Source organism: Centruroides vittatus, unplaced genomic scaffold, assembly GCF_030686945.1.
Source record: "Centruroides vittatus isolate TY-2023 unplaced genomic scaffold, ASM3068694v2 contig_882, whole genome shotgun sequence".
In the NCBI taxonomy this organism is placed as follows: Eukaryota; Metazoa; Arthropoda; class Arachnida; order Scorpiones; family Buthidae; genus Centruroides; species Centruroides vittatus.
The window spans coordinates 4,588,617-4,612,742 of NW_027122574.1; the positions used below are offsets into that span (position 1 = coordinate 4,588,617).

At 34.0% G+C, this 24,126-nt stretch overlaps 2 protein-coding genes across 2 annotated transcripts in view; one reads left to right on the top strand and one right to left on the bottom strand.

The window, feature by feature from the left end:
* Positions 1 to 4,489: 4,489 nt before the first annotated feature.
* Positions 4,490 to 6,172, bottom strand: LOC136983500 (protein FAM200C-like). Its single transcript, XM_067280257.1, has one exon. The coding sequence runs from the start codon at positions 6,170 to 6,172 to the stop codon at positions 4,490 to 4,492; it is 1,683 nt and encodes a 560-aa protein (XP_067136358.1).
* A 5,011-nt stretch (positions 6,173 to 11,183) lies between these two features.
* LOC136983395 (mediator of RNA polymerase II transcription subunit 15-like) overlaps positions 11,184 to 24,126 on the top strand; it is a gene marked incomplete at its 3' end in the record, with an annotated part of 73,324 nt that continues 60,381 nt past the window's right edge. Inside the window, 1 exon segment of the mRNA XM_067280108.1 lies at positions 11,184 to 11,343. Coding sequence (XP_067136209.1) covers positions 11,276 to 11,343 — 68 coding nt within the window.

Genomic DNA, 24,126 nt, shown 5'->3' on the forward strand with positions numbered 1-24,126 from the left:
TGATAAAATATGTACTGTACCTTTTTAAAAATGTAACAAACATCTGAAATCCTAGTAAAAGAACTTGAAACGTTCATTATTAAGGAATAAAATTAAGATAATGACCAAAAAATTTTTGATATGTAAATAGTTTAATTTACAACTGAAGAAGGCTAAACTATTGGGTTGTTCGGAAAGTTCGTAGCGATTTTTAAGAGAAATAAAAGAAATTGTTTTAATACTAAAAATATACTTTTATTCCATTATGTATGCGCCATTGTTTTTAATGACGTGTTGCCATCTATGGGGCAGCTTCATGATACCCTCTTCGTAGAACTTTCCAGTTTTTTCCGCGAAAAACTGATCCACGTGGTTTTTGCAAGCTTCCAAACTATCAAAGTTTTTATCATGAAGGGAATTTTGTAGAGAACGGAACAAATGGTAGTCCGACGGGGCAAGGTCGGGTGAGTAAGGGGGTGGGGTAAAACATCCCAGCCTAGTTCCAATAATTTTTGGCGTGTTCGTAAAGACGTGTGAGGTCTGGCATTATCTTGGTGAAACACAATGCCTTTTCTATTGGCCAGTTCCGGACGTTTTTCTTTAATTGCCATGTTCAGATTATCCAATTGGGAACAATACTTATCAGAATCAATTGTTTGATTCTGTGGAAGCAGCTCATAGTACAGGATTCCTTTCCAATCCCACCAGACAGTGAGCATGACCTTCTTTGGATGAAGACCGGCCTTTGGAGTTTTTAATGGTGATTCATTTTTCTTACCCCACGATCGTTTTCGGCTGATGTTGTTATAAATGATCCACTTTTCATCACCTGTCACTAAACGCTTCAGAAAAGGGTCATTTTGATTTCGTTTTTCAAGAGAATCACAAATGGAGATGCGATCCAGTAAGTTTTTTTCCGTTAAGTCGTGAGGTATCCAAATGTCATAACGATTCACGTATCCGAGCTTCTTTAGATGTTGAAATACAGTACTGTTTGATGACTTCACTATGTCTGCAATCTCTCGAGTTGTGTAATGAGGGTTTTCATCCAATAATGCTTTGATTTGGTCCTCTTCAATAACAGGAGGTCTTCCTGAGCGAGGAGCATCTTCAAGGCTGAAATTACCCGTTTTAAATTTTGCAAACCACTTTCGAACAGTTGATTCTGATACAGCACTCCCACCATAAACATCACATATCTTTTTTGCTGTTTGTACAGCATTTTTGCGTTTACGAAAAAAGAAAAGAAACAAGTGTCGATAATGCACGTTGTTCGCATCCATTTTTGCAATGAGCCAAATTAAACGCTATTTGAATAATCTTAACGGTTTTTTTGTAACGGACGCGTCTCAAGGTCATTTATCGTAATATTCATTGGTTTGTACAATTCTAATCATTTTTGCGTCAATCGGTGTCTCAACTGTCGGCTATCAAAAATCGCTACGAACTTTCCGAACAACCCAATAGTTATTTGACCAAAATGCATATTATAAAAAAGATGTATGTTATTGAATAAAACTTATTTCTAAATGAAATAATTACAGGTATACCTCGCCTTATGTTGGTAATTGGTTCCAGGAGAGGTGACGTAAGTCGAAACTACGGTGGAAAACGCCAATAACGAGCACTTAAAGATCGCTAAATAAGACGACAACAGAAACACAGATGTTTTCGTGTTTCGTTCTCTAGGATTTATGATGATTATATTAACATTTACTGTAAATGTACATATTATAATATGATTTTATGCGCTTTTAACGCTTTTCTAGCGATGTTACGACTTCAGTGTTTGTGGCGGACGGATGTAAAGTCGAATAAAATGACTTAAACTCAATTTTTATTTTTCCGTATACTTTTTTGACAAACTACGTATAATCGGGAACGACGTAACTCGAAACGACGTAAGTTGAGGTATACCTGTATTCACGAGGTCTCAATTGTAAGTGGTTATATGATAAATTCTGTAATCTCAACCATGCTATTTTAGTGTTTATATTTATGAAAAAAACCATCCTTCTTTGTTTCACAATAATTGTTATTGGTAACTATCACTCAAGAAATAGAATAATTTCATTTTGTTATCATCTTTAAACCAAATTTATAGTCGGAACAGTTTCATTTGCCATAAACATTTTCAAGTCTGTTTCATTATCAGATATCCTTATATAACAGATTAGAAAAACTTTAACATTTATAACAGTTTTTGGATTATCTCTGCGACAGCAGGAAGTAAATTTACAACAATTCTAACAGTATAATTTGCATTGGGGTGATTCTATGAACTGTTGAATCTTCTAAAATGATCCTCTAAAAGTATGTTTCTTTTCTAAATGAGAAAATAAATTTTATTTTATTTATGAAGAAAAATCTATATAATTCAGATAGAAAATAAATAAATATATATTGAAAAAACAACAAAATGATTTAAAAATACATTTTTTACAGTTTTGTATATTAGCAAAATTTCAGATTATGATAAATTTATTGATTACACATTATAGTATGAATGTTATCTCTAATGCCACTAAACAAAATTTTAGAATATTTTCCAAGTAAATGCCTTTAGGCAAAGCCGTCACACCAGAGGAGGGAATTTTACGGACTTCTGAAACAGGAATGAAAAGAAATTAAATAGAATAAATGTGTTATGACGAGAACTCTAATATCCTCAGGATAAATATTTATATCTATGTATAATAATAATCCAATGGGCCATGCATAGGAAACATGGCAAAGAGGGTAATGATCAACTTCCTCTCATTCTCGTACGATGATATTAAATACGGGAAGATACCGAGCTCAAATACTTGCGGGCCACGTTAAATTCTTTATACTTCAACCTGGCCGAGGGGAGGAAGATTTACTTGTCTGCGATTTTTTTCGGTATGCTATTTGTGGGATACCTTATTATTTTAAGATATCGAGAGACACATAAAATTGAGTAGTAGTCTCCTGTTTTGAGGGAATGATCAACTTTGGACACCTAATTTATGTATTTAAACAGAAACACATTGTTTTTACTGAGATTTGTTTGTATTATTATTTTCATTCATATTTTCTAAATAAATCAACAAAATTCAATGAAAATTTGAATTGCAGACAAATAGATAAAAGCAGTAATTTGTACAAAAACAAAATATAGGAAAAATTTATTTATTGAAACTAATAAATTTGATTATAAAATTAAAAGAAATATTATAATCTGATCTGACAAAACAAATTGTTTAGTCTTAAAAACATTTTTTCCAAGTACAGTATAACAATTACACTGTAATTTGACAGACAGAAGGGAAAGCTCTCTATTTATGAGACAATAGAACAGTTTTTGTATTTTTACATCATTAAATGGCTCTCCTCCCAACCTCCACCTGCAATTGTAAAGTTTATAATCCTTATTTTGATAAACATACAATTACCAGTAGGTTTAGATAAATTATCATTAAGGTATGATATCTTCCAATTGTAATATATATTTTTAAAAAAATGTATAGTTACTTATAAGATCACTGTAGAATTTTATTACAAAATAAGATCCTGACATTCAGATCCAAAAACAAAAATACAAAAAAAAGAAAAAAACAGAAATATTTTCCTAGAGCCAAATCTGTAAGAGAATATCATTTTGTACATTTTGCAAGATTCGTGCATATAAAACTCACATCAAATTGTGCACATACCTTGTGCTAGCAGTGATGTTTTATGAGGTGCTCCATGTACAAGCATTCCTCAATCTTCTTTGGCTAGAAGTGTTGCACATGCAGCAGCAGTACTCCTTTCCACCTAGTATCTTGTGGACTCCTATTGGTCTTCAGGGATCTGGTGGGCATATAGCTTTCTTCTGTTCCCTCCAATCACTCGCCAGGTTCTCAATTACCACCACACGATACGAATGTCGGTATCTTATTTTGCTTGGGCCTCCTCCAAATTTTCTTTGTAAAGAATTCAACATCATCCTGGCTATGATATTGAAAGCTACTTTCTTCCAATACTTCAATGTCCTCCTTTCATCCAAATATGCATATATCATCATATTGAATGTATCAACCCCACCCATAAATTTATTATATAATAAAACTACTCGTGGCTTTGTTTTACCTTCCTGTGCCTAACAATTTAGTCTTTGCGTGTCCTTGCATGGCCGAATAAGAGAAGAACAGGATTATTTTGTGATTTGTTTTCCTGGAAACCACAAGCTAATATCAGACTAGACGGCTGTTTCCCAAAACTTTTTAGGCCACGCCCCACTTTAACATTTCTAAAATCATCATGTCCCCCCATATAATAATTTTAGTTAAAAATTTATTTTTGTTCTTTTTAGTAATACGAATGATAATTTTGAAAGCGATTTCTTACAACTGTTGTCAAAACAAAGAAACGAACTTTTAATAAATAAAAATAAGATATTTTTAAAACTTAATTTAATTTGATTTGTGGACTTGATGCTTTTTACACAGCGATTTTATATCTGGCTCAAGCTTAGTTAGCTTAAGTCTCAAATCTCCACGTTGTGTTATATCCAGACGATTTCTTTTTTTTCAGTCAAAAAATCACTCACAGCACTAAAGCCACATTCGGCTAGATATGAAGATGAAAACGGTAATAAGAGTTTTCTTGCACATTTTGTGGTATTGGGGTATTTTGCTTCTGTTTCATCGCAAAGCCATGCCATCGCACCTTTAATATTAAATAGAGTTATTACAGATTCGTTACTTTGCAACTCCGCGAGTTCTTCTTGATATTGCAGATTGGATATATCAGCTAAATCCACCAAAACTGGTTGCACCATCCATGTCGGAAAATTCATTTCTTTTAAATCAGCAAATCTCTCTTTAAAATCCGTAATTAAAATTTTTAAATGATTAACAATTTCAAGTATTGCAGAGTCAGAAACATTACACTTGTTGAGCCAATGAAACTGTTCAAAATTTCTGTTACTTAAGTGTTTCTGACTTAATTCTAGATTTTTAACAAAACCAAATATTTTTGCTTTGGCATCGACCAGTGTTTTGCTTGGTCCTTGTAATTGCTTGTTCAATATATTTAGCTTCTCAAAAATATCGGCTAAGTAACTTACATATGCTTTGCCATTTGTTGTCAATAAGAACTTCATTTCAGGCTTATCAATTAAAAACTTTTTAAGCGAATCAAACAACTCAATAAATCGTTTCAAACAATTCCCTTTTGATAGCCACCTTACTTCAGTGTGTAGTAACAATCGTACATGGCCTTCATTTTGCTCCTCACAAAATAGCTTAAATAAGCGCTCGGTTTTAGCGCTGGCTTTTATCGAGTTAATGCATTTGATAACTGCATTTAGTGTTTCATGGAGGATAGGAGACATGTTTTTAGCCACCAAGTTTTCTTTATGAATAACGCAGTGAATAAGGGTCATTTCTGGATTATCAGCTTTCATCAATTGTAAACAACCATTTTTCTTGCCCATCATATTGGGGGCACCATCTGCAGCACACGAAATAACATTCTTCATGGGGATCTCATTGTCATCCAAGTAGCATTTGAATATGTTGTAAATGTCTCTCGATTTGGTAGTGCTTTCTAATTGTTTACAAAATAGCATTTCTTCTGCAAACTGTCCACGTTCAATATATCTAACATAAGTGATAAGAACGGCCTCACTGTCTCTTAGAGTTGACTCGTCCATCTGCACAGAAAAATTTCTGGTTTTTAGTTTCAAAACAAGTTGTTTTTCAATCTCATCGCCCATCTCGTCGATCCTTCGGCTGACAGTATTGTTACTAAGAGGCATTGCTACTACATCCTCGTCATCTTTTTCTAAAACGGTTTTCATAAAAGCAGAAATAGAGGGCTTTATTAGATTCTCCCCTATTGTGTGGCTCTTCCCTGATTTAGCAATTAACAAAGAGATTTGGTAACTAGCCTCTTGGATACGACTATTTGTTACATTTCTAGACGTGAATATTGAAGTAATTGTCGTCCTTTTCTCGAACTTTTCCTTCAATGTTTTGAAGAAACTTAAATCTGAATTAATATAGTCCTTGTGTTTGGCCTTCAAATGTGCTTCAAGCCGACCCAATTTCATAGATTCGTTTGTCAAACATTGCTGGCATATTAAGCAAAACGGCATCCTCTCATCATTAACTGCTGGTATGAATCCATATTTCAGATATTCCTCTGAATATTGACGAACTTTCTTTTTTGTTGTTCCACTCATTTTTTATGGGCTAAAAAAATAAAATTTTGTAAAAATAATTCAATGTGACAGAGTAAACGTAAATTAAGAAAAAATTGTTTTTGTGTAGATATACATTTTGCCGCAAGTAATACTAGGGATAAACGCAAGCCCTGAAGATTCCAGAAGATTAGATTGCGGGAATTAAATTCTTATGGACTCCTTTATCAAAGACACTCCTATTAGAGATATTCAAACTAACAAAAATAGCACAATTTATTAGTTTATAAATATTATCAATAGTTTTAAACTTTAAAAACTTATATAAAAAGTTAAATGTTTAAAAAATAAACAAAAATTATTCAATACGTAAAAATTATATTTATACAACATGTATCAATAAATTCATTTAATCATATAAATGACAGACAATTAAAAATATTACGACATATAGGTGTTAAAAATATAAGAGTTAAATTCTTAGAAAAATTTTGCAAAAACGTTGTGCGACTTTAAAAGATACAAGATTTCTGCGACAAGAGATACAGCAAAGAGGAAAAGCTGAAAAGTTACAGTAGTGAACCGAAAATCGGAATCAATTGGGGACTGGGGTTGTTCAGATTAGGGATTTGTTCCGATTACGGTTTATGTACGAAAAAATATATTAACCTGTCCGATGTTTAAATTTTTCTCCGTTGCGTGTCGCTTCGTGTTGAATTTTCGTCGATTTTAAGCCTAACGAAAATTTTTATAATAATAATCGAGGCTATCGTATCGTTAAAAATTATTTCTGCATTTTGTACAAACAAAATAAATATATTGAAGAATATAAAAACATGAAAATTATACTTTAGAAGTAAATTTAGTATCAAAAATGTTCGATTCAGCACGACACAGTACGACTGAAAATCGTGCCGATTACCGGCGATTCCTATTACCGGGGTTCCGATTTACGAGTCTCTACTGTACTTGCGGACTCTAATAACAGTTTAGGTTTTGATACCATCTTAAAAATTATTATAAATAATTAAAGTCCTCTATTTAAAAAATTGCTTTTTCATATTATTAGTCACCTAAAGCGTTGCGTTAAAAATGCTCATAGCGAAGGGGGTAAATTATGTCATGTCAATTCTCAAATTGCCCCCCTCCAACCAGCAAATTGCCCCCCTGTGGGGCGTACGCCCCACTTTGGGAAACACTGGACTAGACGGTCTGGCTGACCAAAAAATTTTTTAACTGGTAGTAAGTGCTTTCTATTTCGACACACTGTAAGTTTTCAAAGAATACAAGGTGCAAATAAAGGGAACTGAAGTGAAATAATTATCGACAAAAACACAGCCCTGTAGTTATAATTCCCAAGAGCCAATAACTGCCTAACGACAGTATACCCAAATTGAGGCTGGACGGCCAAGCAGTTGAGGTAAAAAAAAATCCCAGGTCCCTCATAGCCTATTGCTATGAGGGACCTGGGATTTTTTTTTAAAACTCTTTCCACCCTGTGGGCACTAAGAGGGCCTCTTTTTGCAAGTCCATTACGGGTTTGGCCAGGCCCACAATGGAGCGAGGGACAGGCTGACATTCGGTTGGATCACCCCCAAAAAATTCCTGGGGATTTTCGACCTGAGTCCCCTGCCATCTCGATTACTTGGCCGTCTTTTTTTTACCCAAGATTGAATCCGGACGGGTCGAAAAATCCCCAGGAATTTTTTGAGGAGTGGTCCGTCCGGATATGTCAGACCCCATCCCTTGCTGCACGGTTTTTCAAGCAGAAATGCTCGCTATTAAATTGGCAATAAATTGGACTAAGGATTCATATGACAATGCTTATATACATATATATACGGATTCCCTGTCAGCACTTAATATTATAAACAGTACTAAATTGCACCCAATTGCTGAGGAGATTAGACAATTAATACGCTTATCTAACTGTAATTATACTGTTACCTGGGTTAGAGCCCACCAGGGAACAACTGGAAATGAAAGAGCTGACACCTTGGCCAAGCAGGCTGCAGAGAATACCTCTTTGATAATAAACTATAATAAACTCAGTCAGCGTACCTTACGACGAATGTTATGGGAAGACACAATGTACAATTGGCAAGATAGATGGAACGAAAACAGAAGTCATATAACTTATGATTACATACCGGATATACAACAATTTTATAAATTAAAATGGTTTACCCCGAATTATTATACCACTCAATTCTTTACTGGCCATGGGAAGTTCGCCAGCTATCTGGCCAGATTCACTAATAGGACATCGAATGAATGCCCTACTTGCCATATCATAGATGGCTCGAAACACTACTTCTATAATTGTGTAATGACTGAGAGAGAAAGACAAGAACTAAGGGTACTGATGGAGGAGCTTGGTGTGAGATGGCCATGCAACTTATCAGATATTTGGATAAGCAAAAATGTTTACAATGCTTTTATAAAACTTGCCAAACAAACTGTTAAAATTGCAAATCAACTCATATATAATTAGTATATCTTTAGTATAAAATAACTTGGTGTATCATTGCTTATATTCAATTCCATTTACATACTACATCCATTATTGATATTCTATACTCAATTTCTCTTTAATAAAAATGTCTATACTTTGAGTGAAGCGATGACCAGGTGCTTTCTCCTAATCAACTAAACATTAACTATCTTAGTGATTGCCCTACGAAAGGAAGTACTGTATTAACTATATGTACTGACAGAATACATTTGTACTGGCGAGTTCTAACTACCAGCTTGTACCGCAGCCTGTTTTATTAATTTGAGTACTAACAGAGCACACACTAAGAACGGCAATCTGTGTACTGATAAAGCACACTCTAAGAAGTGTAATACTCACCAGCTAGAAATGTACTTTTAACAGCTTATGATGGAACAGAGAAATTACTATGTCAGTGTCAACCCTTACGGGTGAGATGCTTAACGAACAACCTACGTTATTAATAAAACGTTTCGATGGAGAAGTGCTCCTTTGATATTGAACTTATAGGTGTGGTGAACTACTGTAATCTTCAATGGTCCTCGTTGGGAGCAAACCGACCGACCTTTTTTTTTTTTTTTTTTTTTTTTTACAGTGGTGTTCATTAATTTCCTTCAACGCGCTTGGCAGGTTTAGTGAGATCAACATGTCTATAATATCTTTCAACGAATTCTAGACTTTTAGTTTAGCTTTCTTAATTTACCACTTAAGTGCCTCAACGTCCTCCAATGTGTCTTCAGTATGTTCATAAGTGTTTTAATGTGCTTCGTATGCATTAGTGTGCCTAATAGGCTTAGTGCTTAGTGTGTTTCAATGTTTAAATCAATTCAATGTGCTTGAGTGTGTCTCAACATATCATTGTGGTGTTTTCAATGGGTCAAGTGTGCTTCGAATAAGTTTCGGCAAGCTCCTAAATCTGTGCAATGGGTTTTCTCTGTGTGCCTCGATATCTTAGTGTTCAGCGTGTTTCAAGTAATCAACGTGCCCTGATGTATACGACGTGTTTTTAACTGTAGTACGAAATTTCAGTTTTTTGTGGAAACCAATGTGTTTATGTTTGCTTCAGTTGTGCATTGAGAGGTGCTGCTTTTAGGTCGTCCCTTAGTGCGTGAACTCTACATCGTCTGAGAGTTGCGCCTTGTTAAAGGCAAAGTGTCTTAAACTATAGACATACTGGATCACCTGTAGACCACTCATCAGGCATTCTCCATTTTGGATCTCTGCTTTTCCTACAGGCAAACATTTCGACATTTTAATTGCTGAATAAAACTATGACTACCACGGATGTGCCTACAGTTTTCAGCAACTATAATTACCTATAATAACTATAATCTTTTTTTTTTTTTTTGTTTTGTTTTGTTTTTTGTTCATTTAATTTATTCATTTAAACACTATGAATTATTATTACAAATACTATATTGTTCTTACATATACATATGTACTTATTCTATTTATTCTTTAATTACTTTAACTGTACTAATGTATATATATATTTACTCAATGTTACTCTATTTAATATTTTACAAACCTCTCGGTAATGCATACGCGGGGCCGAGAAATGTACTTTTGTACCTAAATAAAGAATGTATGTATGTATGTATGTATGGACCCCATCCCTCACCACCCGGCTACCCCATTACGTGCTTGGCCGAACTCAAAATGGGCTTGCAAAAAGAGACCCTGTTAGTGCCCACAGGGCAGAAAGTTAAAAAAAGTTATAATCAGTGTGGCCACCTTTTCAAAATTGCCGACCTGGACAGTTTAAAATTAGATACGCACAATGTCATTTTACAGCCAAGAACTGAACAATGCTCATGCCAGTTAAGTCAGTCGGGGACTTGTGTTGGAACAAACCTAATATTTGCAAAATACTCGCAAATATGTTTATAAATTTATTTTGTTTTATCATAATTTCACAATTTCTACGAAAACCAGGCAAATTAATAATTAATCCGGACAATGAATTTAAAAACAAGCCTGGTGGCGACACTAGTTATAATCTTATATAAGAAGTAAAAAGAACGGATTTTCTAAAACAAAACTGCTAAAACTTGTAGTTACTTCTTTTCCTTTAATTAACCGAAATGAACCTTTCGGAATTCAAACGTAACACAGCACTAAGTTGATCACGTGACTAAAACGCGCCCCGGCCCGACCGTCTTGGCCTCCATCGGCCGACTGATGAGTGACGTACGCGTTCGAACAGAAAGCAGCCATCATTGGTCAGTTGTAGCTAGCGATAGGTAGTGTAAATGAATGACACTATAAATATGACGTCAAAACACTAAACACGTTCCGAAACAGCGTTACCGTAGAGGGCGTTCGGCAGAAAAATGCTCGACAGCTCCAAAACTGTTGGGTCCGCTGAACCTTGGTGACTGTCTATTAACGCCTTATCCACTGCAGTCATCCGACAGCATATTTTATAGAATTATATTTTAAAAATATATTTAGCATAATTGTTTATAGATAATAATCAGACTTTTAAAAACGTAATCATAAATAATAAATAATAATTAACCTAGATGGTTATTGTTGAATTTATCCGGTAGAGGTGTCGGGTCGCTATTTAGATCTTCATGGTGTTGTGAGGTTTGGTTATTTGGAATTCTTTGTTTCTTTATCAAAAGTAGAAAAATAAATAATATAAAATGGCGGATAGTTCGGGAGATCAGTCGTGGACCGCCCAATCATTTCGACAAAGTATAAGAGGCAAAATGTAAGTAATTATATCGATTCACGCCAATGAATAATTATCATTGAATGAATATAAACAATGTTTTGAAGGAAAAGTCTCTTTAATTTATAAAAATATAATTTGTTGTTAAGTTTATTTAAGTTTTTATTACAAAATTTCACTAAAACTTGATATAAATGATTTAAAAGGAAAGTGGATTTAGCTATTGTGTACATAGAATGAATGCTTTTTTTTTGTTTCAGTATGGCATACTTTCAAACCTGTTTTTCAATGTGAAAGTTGATCAAATAAGATTTTAAATAAAAAATAAAATTAAAGTATCAGGCACTTAATTCACATACTTGAAAAAAAAGAGAAAAATTCTTATGTCAGTTTAAAAAGGTATCTAACAACATAATTCAAATTTAAATTGATGTAGTAAGTAAAGGGAATTTGAGATTTTGGTATACTGAGATTTTATATCACAAAAATTTATATTGGCTAAATTTAATTATACGTAAAATGGAACTGTAATTTGATAGTTCTGTTTGTGTATTAAATCCCAGTACATGTTATCTAATACTCTGACCACAGATACGTGCGCGTGTAATATGAGTAATTATCGATAATCGTCATTTATGCCTATTGAAGTATAATCAATTGTATTTCGTTAGAAAAGGTAGAAATAAACTAAAAAAGTGTGCCTCTAATGAACACCAGATAATCAAAGATAAAGTCATAGAAATTGAGATGAATTGCCCATTCCCTTTTAGCAGTTGAATGTAGATAATGTTTACCTAAATTACTTGTATTTGTGCTTTTGTTGAAGATTGTAACTTCTTAATAGACTATCAATAATGCTGTTGGTATTTTATTTTCAATTTAAGTATAAGGGCTGCTTAAATTGATAAAAACAACAAACATCCCAATACTGGTTAATATTAATCTGAGATCCACTATGTTACAAAACCAACGAACCAGCATAAAAGAACTTCAGTTTGAGAAGCAAATGTTTTTGTCCATTTTTAAAAGGACGTTCTTGGGCTTGTGTTCTAAAATTTAAATTTCACGTTTTCGGAACGGATCGTAAACTTTACGTAGTCGTCGACGATTGGAGGATAGTTAATGGACACCGATTGGTGAAATGTTTGTATGTAGCAACTTGTGTGGAATGTGCTTCTGTTGAATTTATATATATATATTCTATGGGGATTGGGATTTTGCTATCCTCTTTATAGATGATGGTTTTTGACTTTTGGGCCATCCTGTAGATCTCCATTAACTCCAGATATCTGATATGTGATCTGTTTGCTTGTTATTTTTTTAAAAGTGGACGAAAAATGCTGTTTATGGCCTGTTCAATTGGGCCATAGACGGCATGTTTTCGTCCATTTTTAAAAGGACAATAAAACTTGCTGTTTATTGCCTGCTTATTGGTTCGTTGTTTTCGTGACATAGTGGATCTTGGACTGCTTAAATTGACTTATTCTAAACAAATTAATGTAGTAAAATTATTTTTACAATTGTTAAATTTTCTGTTATTTATAACATTATGAAATGCTGTATTTTTATTTTGTAAGTCATCTGAACATGATAATATATAGCTAAAATTATATTTTCAGGAATTTAATTTCTATGAACATATGAGAAATAGGACAGCTTGTTTAACATAACTTTTCAAGAAATCAGTTGAATCATAAAAGTTGGGGTTCTACAAGTTGGTGAACAATTACAGTAATAGAGTATTCGACGGAGAAATAATTCAAGCATATTTCAAAGTTCAATAAATAAACTGCTTAGTTGAAAAAACCAATAGTTTTGTTTGAAAAAAAATCTGATCAGACTCATTCTGTTTATTATCAGCTCCATATGCAGAATTTAGAAGAGTTTGTTCTAAGTTCTGTGTAAAGAGCTATGCCAAGTTCCAGACAGTTGTTTGATATTTTAAATCATAAAATATTTTTTTTTTTTATGTTTTTTTATTTACTATTTTACATACACTTAAACATCATTATGCATAACAGAACTTGGTACTGTTTTTACTTCTTAAACACTTCAAACTACTTATTTAAGAAAATCAAAATTCTTTATTATGAAGCCTCTTCTATGTGGCTCACAGAATTGTGTTTGCCTCAAAATCTGTTTGATCGATTTTGATAAAATGTTGCCATTTTCCATTGATTGTGATGAGGAATCCAAAAATGTAATAAAAAATGGGTCCATGACTTTGTTTTTTGAGATATAAGGTCATAGAACAAGCGTGTGTGTGACTGATAACTCATGAATTGTGCCATTTTGTCAGGCAATGTCCCAAGGTTGCTAGCACATCTATGGGCTTATAGAATTTAGTTCGTTCTCAAAATTTGACAGGGCAAGTTTGATGAGATTCAGTCATTTTCTATTAATTGCAATGGGAAATCCAAAAATGTAATGAGGGACCATGACTTTATTTTCGATATACAGTGGTGTCAAAGTGACAATGTCTGTGTTTGTGACACGATTGAGCATGCTTAATGGAATTTAGGCTTACAGGTCAAAAAATAAAAACAGCGTTGCGTGTCTAATGAAAAATAGGTGCAAAAAATGAACAAAATACAAGAAAAAAGCAATTGATTATTATTTTGGTAACCACTAAAAAGGATTTTGTAGACAGATAAATTTATCTGTCTACAAAATCCTTTTTAGTGGTTAAATGTTGCTACATCCTAAAAAATAAATTTATAAATTATTCCTTAAAATAAATAAATTTACCTTCTAATCCAACATTCACCAGAAGTCAAGAATCACACAGAAGACAGTTTTAATTCACAGATCTTTTATTTAAATAAAAGAGCTATGAATTAAGATTTTGGTTACCAAAATAAGTGATTATATGTGGTGAATATTGCTGAATTTTAGCTTTATATTAAAGCAATCAATGGTGATGGCTTTGGATCACCTTTCCATATCGGTAAGTGCAAGGATCATGTCTCCCATGGCCAAAAAGTACAAAATCGCCTCTCTTGTGGATGGCAGGTACAAGGATTGCCTCTTCTGTGCTTAATATGTGCAATGATTTCTTCTTTCTTTCCGGCTCTGCCTTAATTCTATCATGATATGACAAAGTCACACAATATTCTAGTATACTCTAAAATCCTATATGATGTATCTTCAAATCCATTGCTAAAAGTAATAGTAAATGCTATCCAACTTTGCACCACCTAAGGAATGATAAAAACCTCATAGATGACAAATGGAACAGTAGAATGTATATCATCCTGACTGTAAATAAGGAGACTCGTCAACATATCATATGCCAGTTACACCTAGATCCCTCAACAAGAGGCTCACTGAACACAGATGGCATTAAAAGAGGAATCAGCTACAGTTTTGTCTTCTTTTTTCACAACCTCCAGGCACAGAGGTAGATTGGCAGATGGCCAAAATCATCTGAACCATTTCTCACTCCTCCCACACCATCATCTTAGAAAGGAGTGAAATTTATGCTACGCCATTATCAATACATACTGTACATAAACATCAGCGACAAGGACTCCCTTTTCCCTGCCAGACAATATTTCATTCGGTCACATCAACCATAGCTGTTATAACCTACCTCTCCCACTTGTTTACTTGATCCAAATCTATCCCTTTATCTTCCCTTCTGAAACTAGTACTTCACTGTTGACTTTTGATGCCTAAGGATGATCCATTAACTAGGTTACAAATGTTAGAACTCTAAAATCCCACTAGCAAAGATGCAGTAATTAGTCTAGTTATCCCAGTGATTAATATATCATCTTCATTATATATTATTTATGCTCAGATTGACAAATTCTGAACCTTAATCTGTGGCTTTTTTTAAGTTATTAGAAAGTTTTATCTGTTAGTATTTATTTCAAGGAATTAATATTGCCAAACAAGTACTGTACCTAAATGTTGTTGTTATGCTGATAAATTAAGCTTAAAATTTACATACAATGTTATTTTTAATGTTTATACATAAATAGTGTATTTATTTGCATTAAACCACATTAAGTAATAATTTAACATTGTTTTTGTATAAATTTTATGTTTAATTTATTGTAATCAATTAATTTTTACATATTTTTGTGTATAAACATAACAATAACAATAAAGAAGCTTGTCAGGATACATATACAGTAGTCAGAAGGCTATGAAATATGTTGGCTTGTCATTGTATAGGATCTGGATTTGAATCTTATGTGAACTTCATAATTTATAAGTAATATGGAGTAGAATGTCAATTCCCACTTTGTTGCCCATTGTGATATTGCACATCTGGCATTGAAATTGCAGCCAGTCAAATAGTATTAATATATTGATATCTTGCTTTGGCAAATCACTCAATCCATAAAATTCCTCTTGTCAGAATTAGAGTAAATATTTCTTTTCATATATTTATGTACTAATTAAATTATTATTTGGAGATGCTGCTAACCAATTGAGAATTCATATCTTTGTTAAAAAATAAATTTGCCAATTATTAGATGTTTAAATGGTGTCTACATGATATAGAGAACTATTTAATAATCTAAATTATACTGTTGATACTGTTTGTAGTTCACTGTAATTCTCTGATATATGTATCACTCTAGAATAACTAGTTATTATCTTGTAATAACTGGTTATTCTAGAGTGATTACAATCTGATTTAATGAATCATTCATGACTTTGCCTTATTTCAGTATATTTGAAGTTTATTGCACTCAAAATTCACGATAGAGGATCTCTAATATAAATTTTGAGTGCAATAAACTTATTTATGTTGCTATATTTATTTGATAAAGTTAGGATAGGTGAATTTTTTAGATGCAAGCAATGGTACGACTGTACTTTTTAAGAAAATATTTGATGTTAATAGTTACAGTGTTGCTTAAAATTTTTTTTTAAGATGAGCATGTTTTAAAACATTATATAGATTAATTAGTAGAGTATATGATTTATAAGCCAAACAACTACTGAATTACATTGGGCTACTTCCGTGATTATTTTAAATTAATTTAGAAATTAATTAAAAATAATTGTGGAAAAGTAGCTCAATGTAATCTGGTAGTTGTTTGGCTTATTACTAATATATTGAGTTTCAAGATATTTGATCTATATGCTTAGTTTTGATAAACTTACTTTCTTATACTGAAAACTTTTTGTCCCCATTTCCACATAAAATAAATAAGATGAAGCAAAATGTGCTGTGTGTTAGACTTGATGCTTCTTGTTAGAGAGATTAGTAAAAACTAGTTAGACTCGTGTAACTGGTTATATAACAAAGAAACAAAGAATACACAAAGATTACACTGTCTCGACTCACGGAAGGTCAGCGCTGGAAAGGGGAGCGTGAAACGAGGTCACTGTCCCCGAGGGGTCAACAGCGCCACCAACCTTTTATTATGTAACAGAAGAACGTTTACAAAACATTGCGACACAATTCGTTGTACGTAACGATGTTGTATAACATTTAAGAATAATTTTGATCATTGATTCCAACACTATGAACAGAAAGTTCTTATGTAAACATATTCTAATTGTTTGAAAGTTAAGACAATGACGAAAATATATACATTTTCAAGTCTATTTTTTATCCATTTTCCACTAGCCACAGAAGTAACAGTTAAAATGTATATATTTTTGTCATTGTCTTAACTTTCAAATAGAAGATATCCAGAGTTATGTAACCATATTCTAATTGTATTTGTTAAATGTAAGGATATTAGGCAATGTGATTAATTGATTATGTTTCATATGGAGAAGTAATTCTAGTTCACTTTAAATTTTGAGATATTGATTTACATGTTTTTTCGTTTTACACATTTATTTTAAATTGATAATTATGTAAATGCTAATATTTTGATTATCTAATTGATTTATTTGAAACATACGAACTAACTTCTTTATTAACTAATTCATCCAAAATTGCTTTTTCAGAGTGTAAGATGGTATATTAACTGATAGGCTCATGCTATTTTCTGACATATTTGTTTGAAAGTGTAGTTTTTTTATTTTGACACTTTATCATTGCATATGGTTTATAAAACACTAGGGCAGGGATGGCAAACCTATGGCACGCATGCCCAAAGTGGCACGTATAGAGAAATCATCTGGCAGGTAACGTATCATATGATTTCGATTGACCTTCTTTCTTTTTCAATCATCCTTCTTTCAATAAGCTTTTTGTACATTTGTTCTAATTAAAGCATATTTGTTTAATTTCTTTAAATATTGTTATTTGAAGTCTAAAACTTTGGCACACACAAACATCTTTAAAGCTAAGTGTACTTACTATATGGCACGCGGGCTCAGAAAGGTTTGCCACCCCTGCACTAAGGCAATAAAGGTGTACTCCAGAAAAACTCTTTTGAGTGAAATTGGTGTCTGTTGAAATGATTTTTGCTATGGATAGTTGAAACATATCTGATTTGACTTTTATCAAATTATATTTTTAATATCAATATTGTATTTCAAATTATCTTTGAAATAACAAAGTACTTTCATTGTATATATTTTTAATATCAATATTGTATTTCAAATTATCTTTGAAATAACAAAGTACTTTCATTGTACTGAAACCAGGAGGCCATTACCCTTTTTGAGTTTATTTAACACTGTTAAAGAAGGATCAGTACTAAGGACAGACCCAGACCATAGTAAAATTGCATTTCTTCTGTCTATAAAATTGGATTTCTTGCAAAGGACAAATTGTTTATATCTGTCTGAATCAATAATTTCAAACTTTCTCTATAAAAATCATTTTATATGTATAACTCTGGAATATATTCAACAGATTATACACATGAGAAGCATTACTTTAGATCACAAGCAATAAATACTTTCATTGATTATGTAACTTTGAAAGCGTATTTTAGGATTCATACTGCTATTACCAAAATTCATTAAATTTTGCACATTTTTGTTTGGAAATGAATGTAGTGATTAAATCTTTTCCAGTTATATAATTATTTCTTAAAATGGATAAAAACTGCTTTTGATCAACATTACATAATAAACAACCACAGTAACATTTTTGGATATAAAAGACTATCAAAACTGAGTGTTAAAAAACAAATCATTAGTTTTAATGTAATTTTTCAATAAATTTGAAGTTTCTATTTACTAGGGGATCAGATTTAGACATGCTGCTGCCCTAAGATATAATGTATAAGTGGTATTTTCTCTCTTCTTTAAATAATAATAATTTTAAAATCATGAGGACCTAAGCTATAGTTTGTCTGGCTTGTGTAAATCTCACTTTGACCTAAATTTAACATTTCTCTTTCTACTTATTTGAACAAAGCTATTTAATCATTGTATAACTTTGTTTCTACTTAAATTTTTAAAACTTGTTTTTAAATTTGTCATAACCTGTTTTGTTAACATTTTACTGATTGAAATATTTTTAGCTGATCAACCATTATATGGTAAGATGGGTGGTATAAAAAAATTAAAATACAATAAGATCATACCTGTTTAACTCATTTTAATATTTTGAAATATTTAGAGACAAAATGGATATACGTTATATTTAATATATATTTCAACTGTATTTAATATGGTTAATTTAAATGTGTTTAAGTTAGCTTTTATTACTTTATTGTACCTAATTATTGTTGTCATTTGTTCTCACTCCATCATTAAAATTTGAAATTATTTAAATTGTTATTGCATTTTTACTTACTTGTAATTATTTTGTATGATAATTAAATTTCATAAAATCAAAAGATTTCATAAACTAATGAAAAATTTCCAATGAAAAATATTCCAGAACAATGACTGCTCTCATTTACTGCATTTTCAGATTTTGTTTTCTTATTATTGGATACAGTATTAGTGTGATTTGTATCTGGAATGTAAAGCTGAGCATCTTTTGTTATTATATTGCTATAAGTATTCATCTGCATCCTATTTTATGCAACATATTTCACACATTTACAGTTATAACAGTGCATCTTATCCTTTTTAAATATGCCAATAAGTACAAGTTGTTAAGGAATTATACAGTAAGTTATGTATTAACAAAATAAAATTTCGAAAAATTTTCAAAAAAATTATTCTATGGCTGCTAATTCTATGATTTTTTTTTTAATTTTCAAAATAATTTTTAAAAAATCATAGAATTAGCAGCCAACTTAAAAAATAAATTTAAATACAGTAGACCCCCCTACAGCACGGTAGATACGTTCCGTGTTGTACGAATCACTTAAATACATGAGCCAATCACAGCCCGGCACGTGTGCAGTTTAGGGGCTACGGCTGTTTGAAAGGTTTTCTTCCATAAAATTAAACGATTCTAGACTAATTTGACTCGACATTTCCAAAACACGTATAATTTTTTGGGAATAATCTGTATAAACTATGCTATAAACAAAAAATTGTAGGATTATTTATTGAGTGTGCACCGTTCGACGATGCCATTGCTTAAGCTTGTTTTCGTCGCGGAGCGACTCGTTGAACGGTGGGCCAGTGTTTCCCGATAAACTATTTTTCTGCGAAAAATTTGCTGAACTTTGGAGACATCATTAATATAAATATAATTTTTATGGCCATTAAATAATAAATGGTTTTTAGTAGGTCCGCTGCTTGTTTAAACTCAACGGTTTGTGCAATGTCTGCTATTGGTCCACATTCGACCAATCCTGTCACAACATGAGTCGGCGATGACGTTTTACCGTGTTATACGAGTCTTTTTTAGCATGTTATACGAACACAATCGCAATTTTTTTCATCATGTTATACGAATCTGTGTTATTGGGGGGGTCTACTGTAATGCATAATTAATAAACAAAATAAATTGGAAATATCTGGTGTTGTATATAAATTGTCATGCACATGGGCAAATAGTGTTCATTATTCCAATCTCCCGAAAAACCTTGTAACCGGTGCAGTCCAAGTTGTTACGCAAACGTTTTCGAACCCTCACTAGGTCCTTCTTCAAGCGAAATTTTCTTTTTCGACCGTTCCATCGAATACTATCCTCCCAACGGATAAAAATTCGAATCGTCCGAATTCCGAATCTAAGGAAACCGCGTGCTATCCAATATTCCAAAGTTTTCGTCCGACGATCACGTGCTTATCTTCGTGACGTAATCATCCAACGTCAGTCTGATCGTAACTTTTTTGATGCGACTTCTCCTTAAGGGCCCTTGTTTTATTCATTTGGCCCTCATTGTTTCGAACCGTTGTCTTGAATTAGAGCCTGCCACGCTAAAGATAGCTTCATCTCGTCCTTCGAATTGATTGGTTGGGAGTACTCGAAGGCTTTACAAATCTCCATTTGCTCCAACCATCTGAGGTGGTCCGTGTGGCGAGTGGTGGTGATGAGTTTTGCATTCGCGAAGTCCGCAGATATTTCCGGGTCCGAGGTGTAAATCGCAAGAGCGGTGCTTTTTCTGTTAGCCCCAATGTCTTGCTGATGTTCCTTCCATCTAATCTCCACTGATCGTTTCGTGGCGCCGATGTACATTAAATTTCTATCAAATCTATGGTCCTTTAAAGGGACCGCGTACACCCCTGGTAGTTTTCTTCTGTCCGGTTCATCCTTATCATTACATAGTATTTGAAACATCGACGGGCATCGTCTGTATGCTATGCGTATTCGTTGTTTTTTCGCGATACTTCTATATAACGATGCCAACCTGGGGTTGTAGGTTACTGGTACCATTCGTTGTGTTAGCTCTCCCATGTCGCCGTTGGGGGGTGGCGTCCTACTTGTATCATCTGCATATTGCCTCTCCAATCTCCGAATTAATCCATCAAATCCGTGCTCTTTTGCCAGTTCCCGCAGGTACCTCATTTCCTGTTCCCGTGCTTCTCGTGTGGAGCAGGGCATGTGCGCCCTTCTGACCAAAGCTCTGAACGCCGCGATTTTGTATTGGTAGGGGTCACAAGAATCCGCCGGTATGTAAGTCGGGAAATTTGTCGTCTTGCGGTATATGGAGGTATTAATGCTGTTTTCCCCTAACTCTATGCTCAGGTCCAGGAAATGTACCGCCGTCTCGCTATGCTGTTCCAGCTCAACGTTGAGGCCATACCGGTTGTCATTAAACTGCTCTATGAATACTTCGATGTCTATGTCCGTTTTCCATAGCACGATGATGTCATCGACATATCTTGCATATATGCTTATGTTGTTGTAGTACTGCGGAACTATCCTCTCTTCTAGTTGCCGAATTACCAGCTCACAGAGGTCGCCCGAGACCGCACTGCCCATGGGTACGCCTCTCCCCTGGGTGTAGGTAATTCCTCCAAATTGGAAAATCGAAGAGTAGCAAATCAAGTGTGCCAATTCCAAAATCTGATTGTGTAATCCCTCGTCGTTTACGTGTTGGAACAAAAAGTCTCTAAGTGCGCAAAAACATGGCGGTAGCTCAATGGATGGGTAGAGGGATCGGAAATCCATGACGGAGATCTGCTTCGGGCGTTCCATGCTTCTAAGAGTTTCCATCAATTCCCCCGAATCGGTTATCGAGCATCGGTAACCCTGTAAGTATGGCGCCAATATATTATGTAGTGCAGTCTCCAGTTTACGTGTAGGGGCGACTGCTTTATCCACTACTGGTCGGAATTTGTGCCCCTGCTTATGGGTTTTTGCAAAAGCAAAGAGCTTTGGTGTGTCGGGGGCGTCCACTACAATGTCTTTCATACGTGACAACTGCCTGTCTTTCATACCCAGTCTTGCTGCCAGTTTCGATTTCGAGAAGCATTTAACTCTGTTTTGGAGCTTTTCAATCTCGTTGCTTCTTTGAACCATACATCTAGTATCTTAATGTATTCGCGTAGCCCTGATTCATATGTTTCCTTCCTCATCACCACAAACTCGTTGGTCTTATCCGCTCTGAGCAAAACGATGTTGTTGGCCCGGAACCATTTAATTGCTTTGGATAGTTCGTCTTTGAATCGAATCTCCTGCGCGGAGTCTTTGCCGTTCCTAATCCTGCATGTGGCCATCCATCTGTGCATCTCTTTCTGAATTTCATCCATGCCGAGTATAACATTTTCGATGGATAAGGGGAAAACAGCATTAATACCTCCATATACCGCAAGACGACAAATTTCCCGACTTACATACCGGCGGATTCTTGTGACCCCTACCAATACAAAATCGCGGCGTTCAGAGCTTTGGTCAGAAGGGCGCACATGCCCTGCTCCACACGAGAAGCACGGGAACAGGAAATGAGGTACCTGCGGGAACTGGCAAAAGAGCACGGATTTGATGGATTAATTCGGAGATTGGAGAGGCAATATGCAGATGATACAAGTAGGACGCCACCCCCCAACGGCGACATGGGAGAGCTAACACAACGAATGGTACCAGTAACCTACAACCCCAGGTTGGCATCGTTATATAGAAGTATCGCGAAAAAACAACGAATACGCATAGCATACAGACGATGCCCGTCGATGTTTCAAATACTATGTAATGATAAGGATGAACCGGACAGAAGAAAACTACCAGGGGTGTACGCGGTCCCTTTAAAGGACCATAGATTTGATAGAAATTTAATGTACATCGGCGCCACGAAACGATCAGTGGAGATTAGATGGAAGGAACATCAGCAAGACATTGGGGCTAACAGAAAAAGCACCGCTCTTGTGATTTACACCTCGGACCCGGAAATATCTGCGGACTTCGCGAATGCAAAACTCATCACCACCACTCGCCACACGGACCACCTCAGATGGTTGGAGCAAATGGAGATTTGTAAAGCCTTCGAGTACTCCCAACCAATCAATTCGAAGGACGAGATGAAGCTATCTTTAGCGTGGCAGGCTCTAATTCAAGACAACGGTTCGAAACAATGAGGGCCAAATGAATAAAACAAGGGCCCTTAAGGAGAAGTCGCATCAAAAAAGTTACGATCAGACTGACGTTGGATGATTACGTCACGAAGATAAGCACGTGATCGTCGGACGAAAACTTTGGAATATTGGATAGCACGCGGTTTCCTTAGATTCGGAATTCGGACGATTCGAATTTTTATCCGTTGGGAGGATAGTATTCGATGGAACGGTCGAAAAATGAAAATTTCGCTTGAAGAAGGACCTAGTGAGGGTTCAAAAACGTTTGCGTAACAACTTGAACTGCACCGGTTACAAGGTTTTTCGGGAGATTGGAATAGTATTAACCCGGTGTGTATAGGTGAATTATAGTGTTCATTGTATTGGAGAAACAGGAAGAATGTTAGAAAAAAGGATAAAAGAACATGATACATCAATCAGACTAAAAAATACTCAATCATCTTGATTTATTCACTGTAACAGTAATTGTAAAATTAATAAAAATAACATTAAAATTCTATTTAGACAAAAAGGTATTGGCTTTATTTAAGAAGATTTAAAGAACATAAAGCAATTAAAAATACTAATAACTTAATTAAATTAAACAGCTGGATGATAATTGATTACATATGGAAAGATGCCATATACAGAAATAAAAGATGATACACAATTTGGTATGATCGATTTAGTGAAATTTTATAGTGGTTTTAGATGATTACGATTACTTGGCATGCTCTTTGTCATAGATGGTACCTATTGTAAGTTATTTATCTACATTCTAGAACCTTTATAACACAGTAACATAAACTTTAATGTTTTTGACCACAATCTCGGTCTTCCTCAGGTTTGTAACTAGTGAGATTTGAAAATGGAACATAGAACAACATGTTTAAAAAATTATTTTAAAAGACACGGAACAATTTTTTAAACATGTCATTCTATGTTCCATTTAGATCCAATATATATATATACTTTTTACTACAGTTCAAGAATTACTCAGTAACAATTTTAATTTCCAGATATATATAGAATCCAGTACAGTAGACCCCCCAG